At 35.3% G+C, this 14390-nt stretch overlaps 1 protein-coding gene across 3 annotated transcripts; it reads right to left on the bottom strand.

Annotated features, from left to right (window-relative positions):
• Positions 1 to 360: 360 nt before the first annotated feature.
• On the bottom strand, positions 361 to 12772 carry PDE318 (P-loop containing nucleoside triphosphate hydrolases superfamily protein). 3 transcript variants are annotated; one of them, XM_086459714.1, is made up of 15 exons: positions 12597 to 12772; positions 10672 to 10805; positions 10207 to 10327; positions 10014 to 10078; positions 9804 to 9917; positions 9324 to 9398; positions 8952 to 8990; positions 8775 to 8846; positions 7305 to 7418; positions 6435 to 6506; positions 6326 to 6362; positions 6138 to 6250; positions 3116 to 3322; positions 1880 to 1956; positions 361 to 518 (listed from the first exon to the last, which is right to left on the bottom strand). In XM_086459714.1, the coding sequence occupies exons 1-14, from the start codon at positions 12682 to 12684 to the stop codon at positions 1882 to 1884; spliced, it is 1326 nt and encodes a 441-aa protein (XP_086315840.1). In that variant the 5' UTR covers positions 12685 to 12772; the 3' UTR covers positions 361 to 518; positions 1880 to 1881. The 3 variants fall into 3 exon arrangements, with proteins under 3 accessions (XP_086315840.1, XP_086315841.1, XP_086315839.1); XM_086459715.1 differs by lacking the exon at positions 361 to 518 and adding an exon at positions 1647 to 1792; XM_086459713.1 differs by lacking the exon at positions 361 to 518 and having other exon boundaries at positions 1647 to 1956; positions 12597 to 12771.
• Positions 12773 to 14390: the final 1618 nt, after the last annotated feature.

Genomic DNA, 14390 nt, shown 5'->3' with positions numbered 1-14390 from the left:
AAGATACAATAAGTTACCAAATCAGGCCCCTATTGGAGTAGAAATGATTGATCCGTAACCTATCCAATAAGTTACCAAATCAGATTCTAATCGGAATCCAAATACTTGATTCAGACCCAACTGTTTGGTTTAGTTTTTTTTTTCAAAATGCTAATTTTCAATCTTTGATTTGGTTGGAAAAAATAGTATTCTTATACAGCAATAGTCAAGACTTCTATAACAATACTCATTATTAGTTTTTTTACTAAAAAAAAATTATTTATATTTTTTCCTATAAAATCTTCAGAAACTTCGATTTTCACGATTAAAGTTCCATAAATCATCTACACAGATTCCATTGAACAATGTTAACAAAATCCCTTTTTCCCCTAAAAGATAAAATAGAAATACTTTTGAAGCAAACATTTATGGAAGAAAAATGATTGTAGAGGTTGCTAATGTTCCATTGAAGTCCTATATATTGAATGGTAGCGCCACCCAAATACAAAGGCATTTTTAACAACCTCTCGCCCGTGAAGCTGCAAAATATGAGGAATACTGATCAACCATCTAAAACATCAATCTCTCCAGACAACGATGGATCATTAAAAAGTTTATGGTGAAATGTTGCGACTATGGTTTCAACTAAGACACAACCAACACGTGCATTATTCATCACTATGTAACTAGATCATAGAGCTTCCAATCATAAGGTGGAATCGTAAGAGCACCAACTTCAAAAATATGCTAATGAAGTCTAGAAGACATCCTCATAAGCCATCTGATCCAACTCGAATATCAATCTGATGGTTAATGTGACCCTTTTACTTTCCTCTTTTTTTTTTTTTCCCTTTGGGTGAGACTAATCCCACAATCACACACACCACCCCCTCAGAGAGTCCTACGTGCAACTGGTTGAGTCAAGGGTGAATCGAGGGTCAGTCGGACCTTGGAGGGTGGCCCCAAGTAATTCATTGCTTCGTGGGGTTTTGAACACTTGACCTACCCTTCCTGAGGAGCTTATCAAGGCTTGGCTTGGCACTAGGCCAACCCCTTGGGGTTCTTTTACTCACCTACTTCATCACCCTTGATCAATCTTTTTATGTCCTTAGTTTATTAAATTTCCATTCACCTACATACATTGCTTGCTTTGTAAATTTGTTGGATTAGATTCCAACAGTTCAGGACAGAGGATTGAAGAAGAATCATCTCTAAAAAAAAAAAAAATGCACACTAAATTTCCAATATAATAAATATATATCTTCCTAAAGACTTTAATAGTTTATGAAATGAAATTCTTACTTTTCTCTAAGTCCCTACAAATTCCCATCTTTAAACTATCAAGTTTTCTCTCAAACCCAACTCAACAGAAACGTTAACATCAACGGGTATTTTCATTTCCATGTGATTCTTATTTACTCAAAAAAAAAAAAAAAAAAATCATTATCAAACCAAATGCTTATTTTACATTTCTCCATCTCTCTCCTACAATTTTCACTTTTTTTTTTTCTTGAATTGTATTTATTAATATGTTCAAATAAACATAAAACGTGGCCGAACTTTTTTTAAACATTATAGAGTATCAGCAGATTGCCATCATCATTTACAAGGGATATATGAAATAATTGTAGTCTCACAAAAGATAGCTTTCAATAAAGAGGTCAGCATTGCACCAAAAATTCTATTTTCTTTATCGAACAAGAATCAGAACAATCCTAACAAAAATGATTGAACTGAGGTTCCTCAAGATTCAAAATCAAGGACATTCTAGTTGATCGATGGGGGGCATGTAAAGCAATTTTATACTTTAGAACTGTTAAATCCAGAGAAGCCCAAATTATAGAAGATCGGATAAGGAGATCAGAAAGAGAATATTTGACATAAGGAAACCCTGAAGTACCTCTAGCTTTCAATGATATTTTGGTTTTTGATCTTGGCCAACTGAGAAACCAGAAGATCATGAACTTTACTCTTCAGCTGTAAAATGCAAACAGACAAAAAAGAAAACCAGAATTAGCTATAAAACCCAATTTCAAACTTGATGTATCTTTCGTGGAAAACAGCTTTAAGAATCCCGATGAGTAGATCATGAAACACAAATCCGCTAAAATCAGAAATGTAGAGGAACCCATTTATTATGTTTTTAAAATCTGTTTTTTGTATAACTACAGAAATATGGTCAATCCAACGAGATTCTGATAATAAAAAAATTGTCTGGAATCAGAATCTAATAATCTGAACCAAATGCGTTTTCCTCCTAAGAAATTTCACACAGAAAAATTTATAGAGCTGCTATTGGTACCCCAACTTTAACTTATTAAACCCTGATTTCTTAAATTATTTATCACACCACAATTAAAGATTAAAACACACCCTTCAAACATTACAAAAGTTTGGCTCAAATTATAATCTCAACATTACAAAACATTATAACACTCGTTCAAACAATTTCTGTAGTTGCTTACAATTATGATTAGGCTCATATAAAAACCTAAACCAAAAAAAAAAAAAATCTAGCCGAAAAAATAAATAAAAAATAAGTAAAAGTTGGCGTGCCAATAGCAGCTCTCAAAATTTAAGATGGCCATTTTTTTGGTCTGATTGTCCAAAAGAAATCAATAAATAGGATCATTTAATAATCTATTAGATTTGTAGAACTTCTTTGCAGAAGTGGAATCCCTGGATAGTGCATCACAAATTCACAATATGCTTTATGTGCGCCATATGTATATTATGCCATTGGTATACCATTTCTAAAGTCTTGGCTTACTCTGTTCTGTGGGTCTTGTGGGAAATATTCTATGACAAGATCAACTTGAAGTGATTGTCTATGCCTCTATTGAATTCCTTTCCATGATCACCAAAAATGGGAAAGATTTTTTATTTTTAAAGAAATTTTTAATGGATTGGATGGTAACAGTCACCCCATCAAGTTGGTTTTTGACAGAGACCCATCAAATGGTTGGTGGCAACCTCCTCTGCATGTGAGCCATTATCTATAGATTTGGGGACGGAGAGCATCCACTAAGGGTACCCCACTCAGAACCTAGGATCATCCTCAAATTCATATGTAGTTGGGAAAAATGATGGCAACAAAGTAGAATACAAAAAGGAAAAGCAAGTGATGTTAAATAACCTCGTTCAATCCAATCTCACTCGTCACAGATACATTGATGGCACCATCGGGTCCAGCCTTTCTATATCTCGCTACCTCAAGATCTTCCGCATCACCATCTTTTGTGATGAAGACAACAGGCGACTCTTTCAACAGATCACATTTCGAGACGACGTCAATCCAAAGGTGATCACTGAATCTTTCACGTACTTCTTTATATGTCACGAACTGCACAAGTAGTTCCCATCAGCACCAGAGTTGCCATAATAAAATGCATTTTTGAGAATTTAATCATGAAAGATATGATGTCGGTTAAAACATAAGATGTGGTGACAGTCTGAGGTTGCTCACATGATCAAAAACAAATATTTCTACCAAATTACCCAGTTGACTGGTAAAACCTGAAACCCAGTTTCCAGATCCAGGATTCTCCCCATAGCAAACCTAGAAGAAATTGTGAATCTCTATTTTATCTCACAAGAATTTATGAAATTATGTGTCATTACTTATTCTAGACCTGTCTTTCCACCCCCACTTTTAATGTCCTTGTCTTTATTTGGTTATAGTTGTTGTTGGTAGATTAACTGACTTCTAGAGAGCTTTTGAAGTTGAGTAAATTAATGGCAGTTTATGTTCTTTCCTTTTACGTAGGCATTTTATCTCAATTTCTTCCCAAATACCCAACCAACATTTAAAAAGAAGGTTATTATCATCATCTATACCTTATCACAAGTTGAAACATGAATCCTTTTTTTTTTAAATTGGTCTAAGAATTACATTAATGGAAAAAAGGAGTTCAAGAGGACCAACCAGATACAAGGAAAGCAGAATAAAGGCCAAAGACAGCCAACTGAAAATGAAATAAAACACCTTATTCTATAAAACATGAACTTTTTTCTTTTCATTTAACTCTATCAAGAGCCATATCTTCAGTCAAGGCATGTGTCCTCAAATCTTGTCTTAGTACCTCAATCCATGATTTCTGACCTCCAATTAATTTTCTTAGAGCCTTCAACTTGCACCAAAGTGCTCATCTTTAGTCAACAGTCTTTGTTTCCTTGTATATGCCCAAACTATTCTCCATCGACTTTATTTTACTTCCCAAGGGCAATTCCTAGATTTCTCTAATGAACTCGTTTATGGTAACACTCGTCCATCTAAACATATTCATAGCTACTACACTGATTCTACGAACATGTTTTTTGACTGGTATTATTGCAGTCCTATACAATTTTCCCCAGTTTTATTAGCATACATTGGTCACATAATACTCTAGAACTGTGCCTCCATTTTAGCCACCAAATGCTCAAATGCTAAAAGGCTTTGGAGGCATATCTCGGAAATTAATCCCTATTATCCTTGGTCCTCACTAAAGTTGCACACATATATTCTACCGCGGTCCTGCTAATTCTTAAATCTTACCAAAGTATCCTCCATAGGTCTAGTTTTGAATTCACTCCATCCAATTAGTTCAACCAACGCTACATAATTTGCAAATAATATAACCAACACTATATCCTCGCTTTCTTTCCTTTACTAATCCAAAATCAAGAAACAATATATGCATAATTGAGTGTAAATGAGGATGCCAAGATGGAAGAATGGAAAAACTAAGAAAGATAAAATTAGAAATGAATAGAAGCGTGAAATGTAGGAGTAGCCACGATAGGTGATAAACTAAGGGAGAGCCAATTGAGGTAGTGAGAGTGGATATTTACACACTAGAATTAACAACAAAGATGGCTTTAGAGATAATTTAATGGAGGAACAAGATTCATCCAGCTAAACCCAAATTTTTGGGATAAGCCTTGATGATGATTTCTTAAGTCTGGCTGAGCCTGCTGATTTGCCACTAGATTCAACAACAAATTATAAAAAATCAATTATTAAAGAGGATATGAGGCTAGCCAAGAGACTCCATGATGGGAACTTACCCAATATCTGGGGTACAAAATCTCAATTAAATACTTTACATCATAACTCTAATACAATTAAGTAAGAACCGATTCAAATCTTTTCCTGCTAAGAAGGTTCCCCTATCTTATATTAACAAAAGTAGTTTTACAACACCCTACCCACCAAAGTTCACTCTCTCCTTGCCAACATCAAAGTTAAACATCTGTGCTTCAGAGCATGTGATATGTAGAGCCTCATACGCATGGTCATGTGGTCATTAATTTGGACCAGTTAAATGTTTAGTGATTTCATGCTGCAAGCACCGTCAAGTGGTTCATGGTGGTCCCTCTTGTATTTTCTCTTTGGCACAAATTGTACTATGGAACAAGGTTCCAGAGTTACCCAATTCGTTAGTATGGAACCGAAACCGCGAACCAGTTCGCAGTACGGTTCGCTCTGGTCGTCAAATGCAGTGAATCAAAACGAATTCCATTTTACTTTAACTTTTTTACACCCCCCTCCACATATTCATAATATTTGAGATATCCCCCTCAAATTTCAAATTGCTAGTATGCCCCTTTGACCTTGATCTTTACTAATAGATTAATTAAAAATGACCAAATACCCTCATCGTCAATATATAAATAAAAAAACGATGATTGTTTTTTTTTCCCCAAAATATGTTATCTTCAATCATTTTTAACCTACTCATCACTTCAACCTTCAAATTCCCTCATCTCTGTCAACCCCTATGAACCGGGTTCATTCTTGAGTGGTGAACCCAAATTTGAACCGAGTGAACCCACGAATCAGGTAACATAGCTCTAGAACAACTTCTTTAGTTTGTTACTGTTATATGAAGTATTTATCGAATTAATGATTTGCATGGAGCCAATGATACACTTTTCCAATGAGAGGGCACGAAGGTGCACCATACCTGACAGACTTCATGGTGTTCGCATCATGAAACACCACTCTTAAATGCTAAGCGGCCTTTTAAGGCCAACAAATTGTATGCATAATTCCACATATATTCACTTATTTGTATGCATGCAGTCCATAGGGGAACTGTTTGCACAGCATCTAGCCTTGAGCTTACATCAAATCATTCGAAATATGATGAAGAAATAAAAGAGATAGATCATACCTGATCAGAAGGTGAGGACCCACATTCTCCTGATAGGTCATGGACATATAGTACTGCGGTTGGAAGATGTGAGAGGACGGCTAGCGTTAACTTCTCCAAATTATTTCTGTCCTCTTTAGGTTAAACAAGATGAAGATGAGAGAACAATAAGATAATAGGTACCGATCTATTCACAAAAACACACTTACCATCTTGTCTCTTCAAAAGGCCAGGAGTGTCTGTCACCTGTAATCAATCACTCAATTTCATCATTTTCTAGGAGTAATTAATATTTAGCATCATAAAATAATAACTAACCTGAAAACGCTGGTAGTTTACAGTAATGTGACCCATCAGAATCCCTCTAGTTGTGAACGGATAGTTGCACACCTGCACAAAAGAAGCAAAGTGTAACTGTCAAGGGAGATGTAAAAAATAGAGGTTATATACTGAACTCCTAGGAAAAAAAATATATATTTATGCAAATTATTATACCTAGAATTTTTAGAGAGCTGTTATTGGCACCCCAACTTTTAATTATTATACCCCAATTAAAAATAAAGAAAATAAGTGAATGGTTGAGAAGAAGTAACAGTTGGGGTGCCAATATAAGCTCTCTCGTGTTTTTCTTGTTAGATTCCTATTTTTGGGTTTAGGATTTTATATGAGCCTAACCATAATTGTAAGCAACTACTGATTGTTTGAATGAGCATTTTAATGTTTTGTAATGTTGAGATTATAATTTGAGCCAAACCTTGGTAACGTTTGAATGGCATCTTTTAATCTTTAATTAAGGTGTGATAAATTATTTAAGGAATTAGGGTGTAAAAAGTAAAAGTTGGAGTGCCAATAACAGCTCTCAATTTTTAGGAGAATTGCTTTTACCACCAAGCTTTTTTAACTCTTCCACCTTCCCGGAAGTAAAAGAGCAGTAAATAACCAAATCCAGAGGGGCAAATGGCTATTTGTTACTTTAAATATATCTATATATATATCTATATATATATATATATATATATATATATATATAGCTTTTCATTGAAATCCTTTAAACTATTCTAATCCACATAAACTATCCCAAATCTTTGGGATAAGGCTTTGATAACGATCATCTGCCTACCCTTGCAACTTGAACACAGATTAGATTTTGAATACATTACTAGTATAACTGGTATGGTTCAAGCATACCTCAGGTTTTCCTGTTGAGAGTACACGGACCAACGATGATTTCCCCACATTGGGAGCTCCAACAAGACAGAGTGTTGGTGTTTCTAGATCAACTACTGGCACAGCACGCAACGTCTGCAGACCCATTATCAAGGTTAATCCTTCAAAAAGAAAATCGTAATAATAACACAAGCTGATTGTTTTGAATATCAAGTTTAGAGTTAAAGTCATCTCAATGAGAATATGGTTAAGGAGAGACAACTCAAAACCAATTGGCAATGAGTGGAGAGGCCCAGGAGCTTTATACGGAGAGAGACAAGGTAATGAGTGTCCGATGTGGGATTAAACTCAACACGCCCCCACACGTGTGGGCCGGACTGGGCCAAAGCACGTGAAGATATGAATTGGGTGATGTGGACGAGAGAAAGGCCCACTCTGATACCACGATAGTGGAGAGGCCCAAGAGCTTATAAGGAGAGAGACAAGGCAATGAGTGTCTGTTGTGGGACTAAACTCAACAAATAAATCCAACAAAGACCTAATAAAGCAAACTAGGCTCTTTGTTTTCTCTGTATTGTGGGCCACCTCGGCCTCCTTCTCTCTTTTTTCTTTCTAATAAAATTTTACAGTAATAAAAAATGCAAACTAGCGGAACTGAAATATTACAAACCCAATCCCATATCCCCAAGAAGTCTTCAAAAAATACACCCTTAAACTCTCTAAAAATCTTACACAAACAAAAAATAAAAAATAGAAGGCTCAAAATTGATATGAGTATGTCTTGTAATGGGAGCTCTCTGTTCTCAAAATGCACATATTACGCTCCTAGAGAACCCAACAAATTGCAAATGGAAAAATGCTCCAACTCTCTTAGCCACCAAAAGTGCCGACCCAGCCAAGCCCAGATCACAAATACATCTCAATTGGAATAAGGAGGGCAACCTAAAATGCCAAACATGGATAAAAAATGGCACCACACCGACCTAGCCACCTTACAATGAAGTAGTAGTCTAGTAGATGATGCACATATTCACCATCTCTTTTACACATAAACATAAAGATTAGCCATACAGATTCCCCACCTAATAAAAGCTTCCAAAGTCAGAATTTTCATTGACACTGCCAACCACATAAAAAATGACACCTTATAAGGAACTCTTGATCCCCAAATCTGAATAGATGAAACGACAAAGAAGCCAAACACTGATAATCCATGGAGTTTATAAAGGGACTTGACCAAGAACTTATATACTTATACGAAATTTTGACAATAGGATTTATTTGTAAGAATGAGGTACAACTCCTTGTTCCCATGTCCCAGATACATAGACCTTAATAAGTCATACATTCTTAAGATTTATGCCAAACAATTAAATTCATCAGATAATGTGCTTTGACATTACTAAGATGCAACAAAATGTTATGAGGGCCAGAACTCGACAATTCAAATGTTAATTGGCTCATTTTATGGTTGAAAAGGCAGTCAACTACCTTGGCAATGTTTAAAAGATCATCTACTGCATTTCCTTCCAGTTTAAAAATCTCTTCGAGCTTCTTCATACCCTACAGATAAAGCCATACATATTTTGCTTAACCTGCTAGCCAAGGCAAATATTGACATATGTAGATGCACCCGAAGATGTCTTTCACAAGGATAAAGGCACTGACCTCATTCAACCGTTCCTCTGCTTCACGTTTTGATAACGACTGCCAACAAAACAATTTGAGTTCAGTCTTGTCTTTATAGAGAGAAGAGTGCATGAGATAAAATATACTAATATCCCATGAATTATGCCTTCAAGCATGTTAGAATTATAAAAAAGAAAAAAAGAAAAAAAGAAAAAAAAGAAAGAAGAATAAGAAGAAAAGGGAAAGTAAGATCATTTTAGGAGGAATCACAGCCGTAGTTAACTCCAACATAAACTAGGAATTGACTTTGACCACTTATACAGGTTTCTAGTTTCAGTGGGGAAAGTAAGATCGTCCTCACGTGCACCCTAAAAGTTATCAAATAGTATTAGGTGTTAGCATAATTCCAACCTTAGCACAGAGAGCGGCATGTTCCTTCCCAACAGATACCACCTTCTTTTTAAGAGTATTTACCCTTCCCAATACCTGCTAAAACCATAAATAGAGTCAGAAGAACCATAGCATGAGGCCAAGAACTTCATCTCTGAAAGCTCAAAAGCTTTTAAATGTACAAAACCATATGTAAAGCAATAGATACACTAAAACACCTCCATTGAAAATCATTCAGAAACTTTTTCTATTGCAATGAACAACAATAACCAAGAATGCATAAAATGAATGCTTGTGCATGTTTAAAAGACAAGTCTTTCATAGACTTATAACTATGCATCCACATAATGGGAGGTACGCCTATTTCCAATTTTTGAATGAAAATCTTTCAAGTACAATAAAGAAATTTATCAGCATACCATCTTCAATTTATTTAGAAGAGTGGGAAGCAACATTAGGATCCTCTATTCATGAAACTTTCATATAAAAGGGAAATATTACCGCTTCATAATTCCCATCTCCAAGAGTCAACTCAATAAGAGATCGTTCATATGGGTGCACATGTCTTTTGTTTGGAAACTTTTCCACATATTCTCTCAGTGGAAGCGCCAATTCCTAAAATTGGGGGAAAAAACAAATGTTAGATGCTAGTCTAGTAGCAAATAGTTACGCATTCAACCAACAAGAGGGCTACTACAAATAAGAACTTACTTTCATTAGAGCGTCGAGTTGCTTCGCACCTCTATTTCTCTCCCGCTTTGCAATATTGGCAATGCCTACGTTACATGCAAACTAAATATCACCTCCTGCACCTGGTTCCATGGACCAAGCTTTGAGCTAATTAACATCCATAGGAACTAGATGTGTAAATATTGCCACAAGAACATGTTACTTCAATCATTACCCTTTGTAGGTGAAACCCTTTTTGCCTTCCTCAGAGCCGAATAAAGAATATCAACTGAAGGCATCACCATGGGTAGCTTTTGAAATGCTCCAACAGTCTCAAGTTCTGCAGGAGTTTTGTCCTAGAAATGGAAAATTGTATGCAAAACAGATTCCAATTGACAATGTTTAGTGCAGTCTCATAGTTAGGTTAATCTATAATCTCCAATGAATCAACAAGATATCAGGAACAAGAGCTTGGAAGAAGTGTTCTCAAAACAGTTACGACCTTAAAAGTGCTAAATAATTATTTTTTTCAATGGTTATTTTTTTGCTTTAAAAGTGTTAAATAATTCAAAACTTTGAAAATGAACACTGTCGAAGGTCTTTGAGAATTGACTTATCCTCTTTTAAAATATATATATATATTTCATTCTTTCAGACACCCTTTTCTGTAGAAAAGTTCAAGTAATATTGTAGGGAATACCTCCTTGGAAGTTTCTGCTTTATTTCGGGTTTCGGGAACATAGCTACCATTCACAACTTCATAGGTGGTGGTCTGAATTTTCCTACAAAAGCATAATGTTGCATGGATCTCTGTTCCAGACACCGAAAATAAACCTGCATTTACCCATAAAAAGTACCAATAGAGGGCATGTTATTATGCGTACACCATTATCCAAGTAAAAAAGAAATATGAATTTCAAAAAGACTCAGTGGATTTAAATTTTACTCAAGAAAACCAAATATTATGGAAATTAAGAGATAAAATAGAAAACCAAACAGAAGACCCATTTTCTGGAGAGACACTCCAAACTTTTTCACTGCAGCAGCATTGTGTTCTCTGTAGATAGCGGCTGAAGTGGCGGGTCTAAAGGGAAGATGCATTTCTCCACCTCAGGCTCATTCAGCACAATAAAACTCTATGTTTATTTTATTGAACAAAGAGTTTCATTGAGGTTTTATTTTCTGAAGATTTTGTATTCAAGTGGGAAGAGCTTTGTTCTTTGTAAATTGAGTCAGGCGTGGTTGTTTCTTTCTTTTTTGGGGTTTCTTTTTTCTTCTTTTTTCTTTTCTTTTTCTTCTTTGCTCTGTAAGGGGGCCACCTCGTCCTCATGTTCTTCTCTTCTCTTTTTTAATAAAAATTATACTTATTAAAAAAAACATCTAAAAACTAAATGGACGCTGTACATAGGGAAAAAGGACGGGACATAGTATAGGGCACAGGCATGATGTGTACAAGTTCACTATCTGCGTGGCCAAACCATATGGTTGTTTATTAGATGGACAATCTTAATTGGCCATGCCATCCCTCCACATGGGGAGAAAAAAACAGCCACCGCATATAAGAGGTGTGAAGTTTCATGAGAAGATATAAAGAAGTGTGGAGTGTCATGAGAAGATATAAAGAAGTGTGGAGTGTCATTCTAGAAATAATTACTCAATGAACACAAAAATCGGCGATACCCATTGCAAGAAATGAAAGCATAAAACATAAAAAAGTGATATATGAGCTTGCTATCAAATGGGTAACCTCACCAAAGGATAGAAAAGAGATGGATTCGAATCCACTGAACTGTTTATCACAGCAGGAACAATAACCACTCAAAATCAAGAGATATATAAGGTTGAAAACAGTAAATTTTGAGAGATAATATAAAAACAGAAAACATAAGGGGACATTTGAGCTTCCCAGAAAAATGGTAGCTCACCAAAGGATAGAAATAGATGAATTTGAACCCATTTAAAGAGAGAGTTTTTTTTTTTCTTTTTTCTTTTTAGAGATTCTACAAAAATATGCTATAGGTGTCTATGCAGGAACACACCCAAAACTGTATGAAACACGAGCAGAAGGGGTAACAAAGTTGTAGAGAAGTGAAATTTGAGCTTCCCATTATACAGATACTTCACCAAATGATAGATACAGAGGCATTTGACCTCATGTGAGAGTGAAAAATAGAAAATTTCCTACGATTCTACAAAACTAATATATGTTGGCACACTTGCACAATCAATAACACCTATCAAATGGGTACTTCATCAAATAATGGAATGAGAAGGATTTGAAGTCGAGTAGTATTAAAAATGCAGAAATGTTACCATTCCTTCACACTTATACCTATCAAAGAAAAAAAAAATGAAAATTTGAAAGATTATACAGAACTCGGTATATGGGTATCAAAGTAGGAACAAAAATCGAACAAAAATCTACATGAAACTCCAACAAAAGAGAAAATAAAAAAATGGGTAATTGATATTCGAGCTTCCTATCAAATGGGTAATAAGAAAAACGAGAGAAAATGATGCATTTGGTGCTTTCGAATGAAAAAAAAAAAATTAGTAACTAAAAATTGTGTTTATTGCTTTTTTTAAGGAAAGAACTTGAAGAGGGACAATATTGAGAGACAGAACCTTTGGAAAGCTTGGAGCTCTTTAAGAATAATTTGGTGGTGGAAGGAATCTGCCATAGCTGCAAGAGATTGGAGGTAGTCCCGCTCATCCTTCAACAGCTCTCCTCCTCTCTCTCTCTCTCTCAATTGTGATTTTTAGTTGGGGCCTTGGGGTGTGATTGAGACATACCGCTCCACTTTTTGGTGAATAACTGATATACCCTGTTTTAAAAGTAATGATATGCGTCCTTTGACCTAGGTCTTCTCTATGAGATTTATCACTTTGACCTAAATGCCTTCATCTTCGACCTCTACTCCCTGACCAAAATCCTAGTATTTTCTCCCAAAATTTGTCATCTTCAAGCTCTTTGATGTAAACCCAACTAATACATCAAATAAAAACTTAGGTATTGATAAGTGATAGCGTATATAAACGTTGTCTTCTCGACCTCTCAGTTCTCATTACGGTTTTTGTCATTTCAAATTTAAGGTTTTTGTTAGGACTCTATGTTATTAGATCTAGTTTTCTATTTCAATTAAGATTTTAGGTGTAACTTAATTATTGATTTCGTTGGTGTTTTAGTAAGAGTGAAATTAGTAAGTTGTTAAGTGTAGGACTCTTAATTTATATATAGATATAATTTCATCACTAAAATAATAAGTGAATATTTCATTTAAGCACTCAAAATCAACCTTTCTCTCGTTTGAGTGGGACGGTTAGGAATTAGGCTCCTAACAGTTTTAAACTATTTTAGTAATTTCTTAAGTTCAAGTTCAACCATGCTATTAAAAACAGTTTCAACTGCAAATAATTGTTACAAACCAAGCTTATTGGCTTTCACTCTAAATTCCACAATTTAAGATGATGACAAGGAAGACTTGGAGAGACATTGCAGACCCTTAGAAGAGGCAAAAGAGCTTCAATTTCAGTTGATTACAAATGGGCTTAATCCAATTTTATTCGCGATGTAGAAAATTGTTGAAGTGTGTTTATAGTATCATCGAATCGATGAAGCGTGAAATATGTTTGATCTAATTACTCAAAGAGATTTGGCCGCTTGGAATTCTATTATTTCTAGGTACACTCAAATGGGTTGGGGAGGAAAGCACTTTAGTTGGTTTTACGAATTCAAGATGAGGAAGGATGATGGCCTAGTTCAATCATCATTGTTAGAGTAACTCCGACGAGACTCCATAATGACTAGACATTTTATTATAAAGAGTCATTGTAGATATTCAAGGGGTATGCATTCCAACAAAACTATCCAAAATGGCCCTTCCTAAATCTGCAATCATCGGTCAACTTCTTTTGCCTATTGAAAAAGTTTCTCTAAAAAATATTTCAAAATAGAGAGTCGGATGCAGAGTACATTGGAGTCCTTTCAAAGTCCTTTGGCTCTCCAAAACGATAGTTGGGAGGGGATGTAAAGCTCGAGTGCGTTGGAGTTGCTCTTACCAATTTGTCTATTTGTGAAGATGTTGGATCAATTGTGAATATTTCAGTTTCTCTCATCAACATGTAATCAAAATGCATGTTCAGTCTATTATGACCCGGATCGGATCAATTTTGAATTGATTGAATATGTAGTCAGATCAATTTTGGTTCAACAATTTAGTGATCCTATTGGATCCAAATCATATAACATAAAAACTGGATCGGATCGGTTTGATATTGATCTGGTATTGAACCAACTCATGCCAACCCTAGTTTGGAGTTTGGACAACATGAATGTTTTGTTGTGTGTGGGAATGTATGGTACATGAGTCATGCACATTATCACAGACATGAGCACACAAAGCTTGAATAGTTTGGGTT

Source organism: Akebia trifoliata, chromosome 11 (genome assembly GCF_017979445.1).
Source record: "Akebia trifoliata isolate Shusen 1 chromosome 11, ASM1797944v1, whole genome shotgun sequence".
NCBI lineage: Eukaryota > Viridiplantae > Streptophyta > Magnoliopsida > Ranunculales > Lardizabalaceae > Akebia > Akebia trifoliata.
This window is presented reverse-complemented; position numbering and strand designations above follow the sequence as displayed.

Bases quoted from the DNA above. Each gene is read 5' to 3' on its own strand.
- PDE318 (XM_086459714.1), bottom strand. From the start codon at position 12,684: ATGAGCGGGACTACCTCCAATCTCTTGCAGCTATGGCAGATTCCTTCC. The intron at 10,806-12,596 runs GTTCTGTCTCTC...GGGTAAATGCAG, and splicing joins GAGCTCCAAGCTTTCCAAAG to GTTTATTTTCGGTGTCTGGA. The intron at 1,957-3,115 runs GTTATTTAACAT...TGCATTTTACAG, and splicing joins GTGAGATTGGATTGAACGAG to CTGAAGAGTAAAGTTCATGA.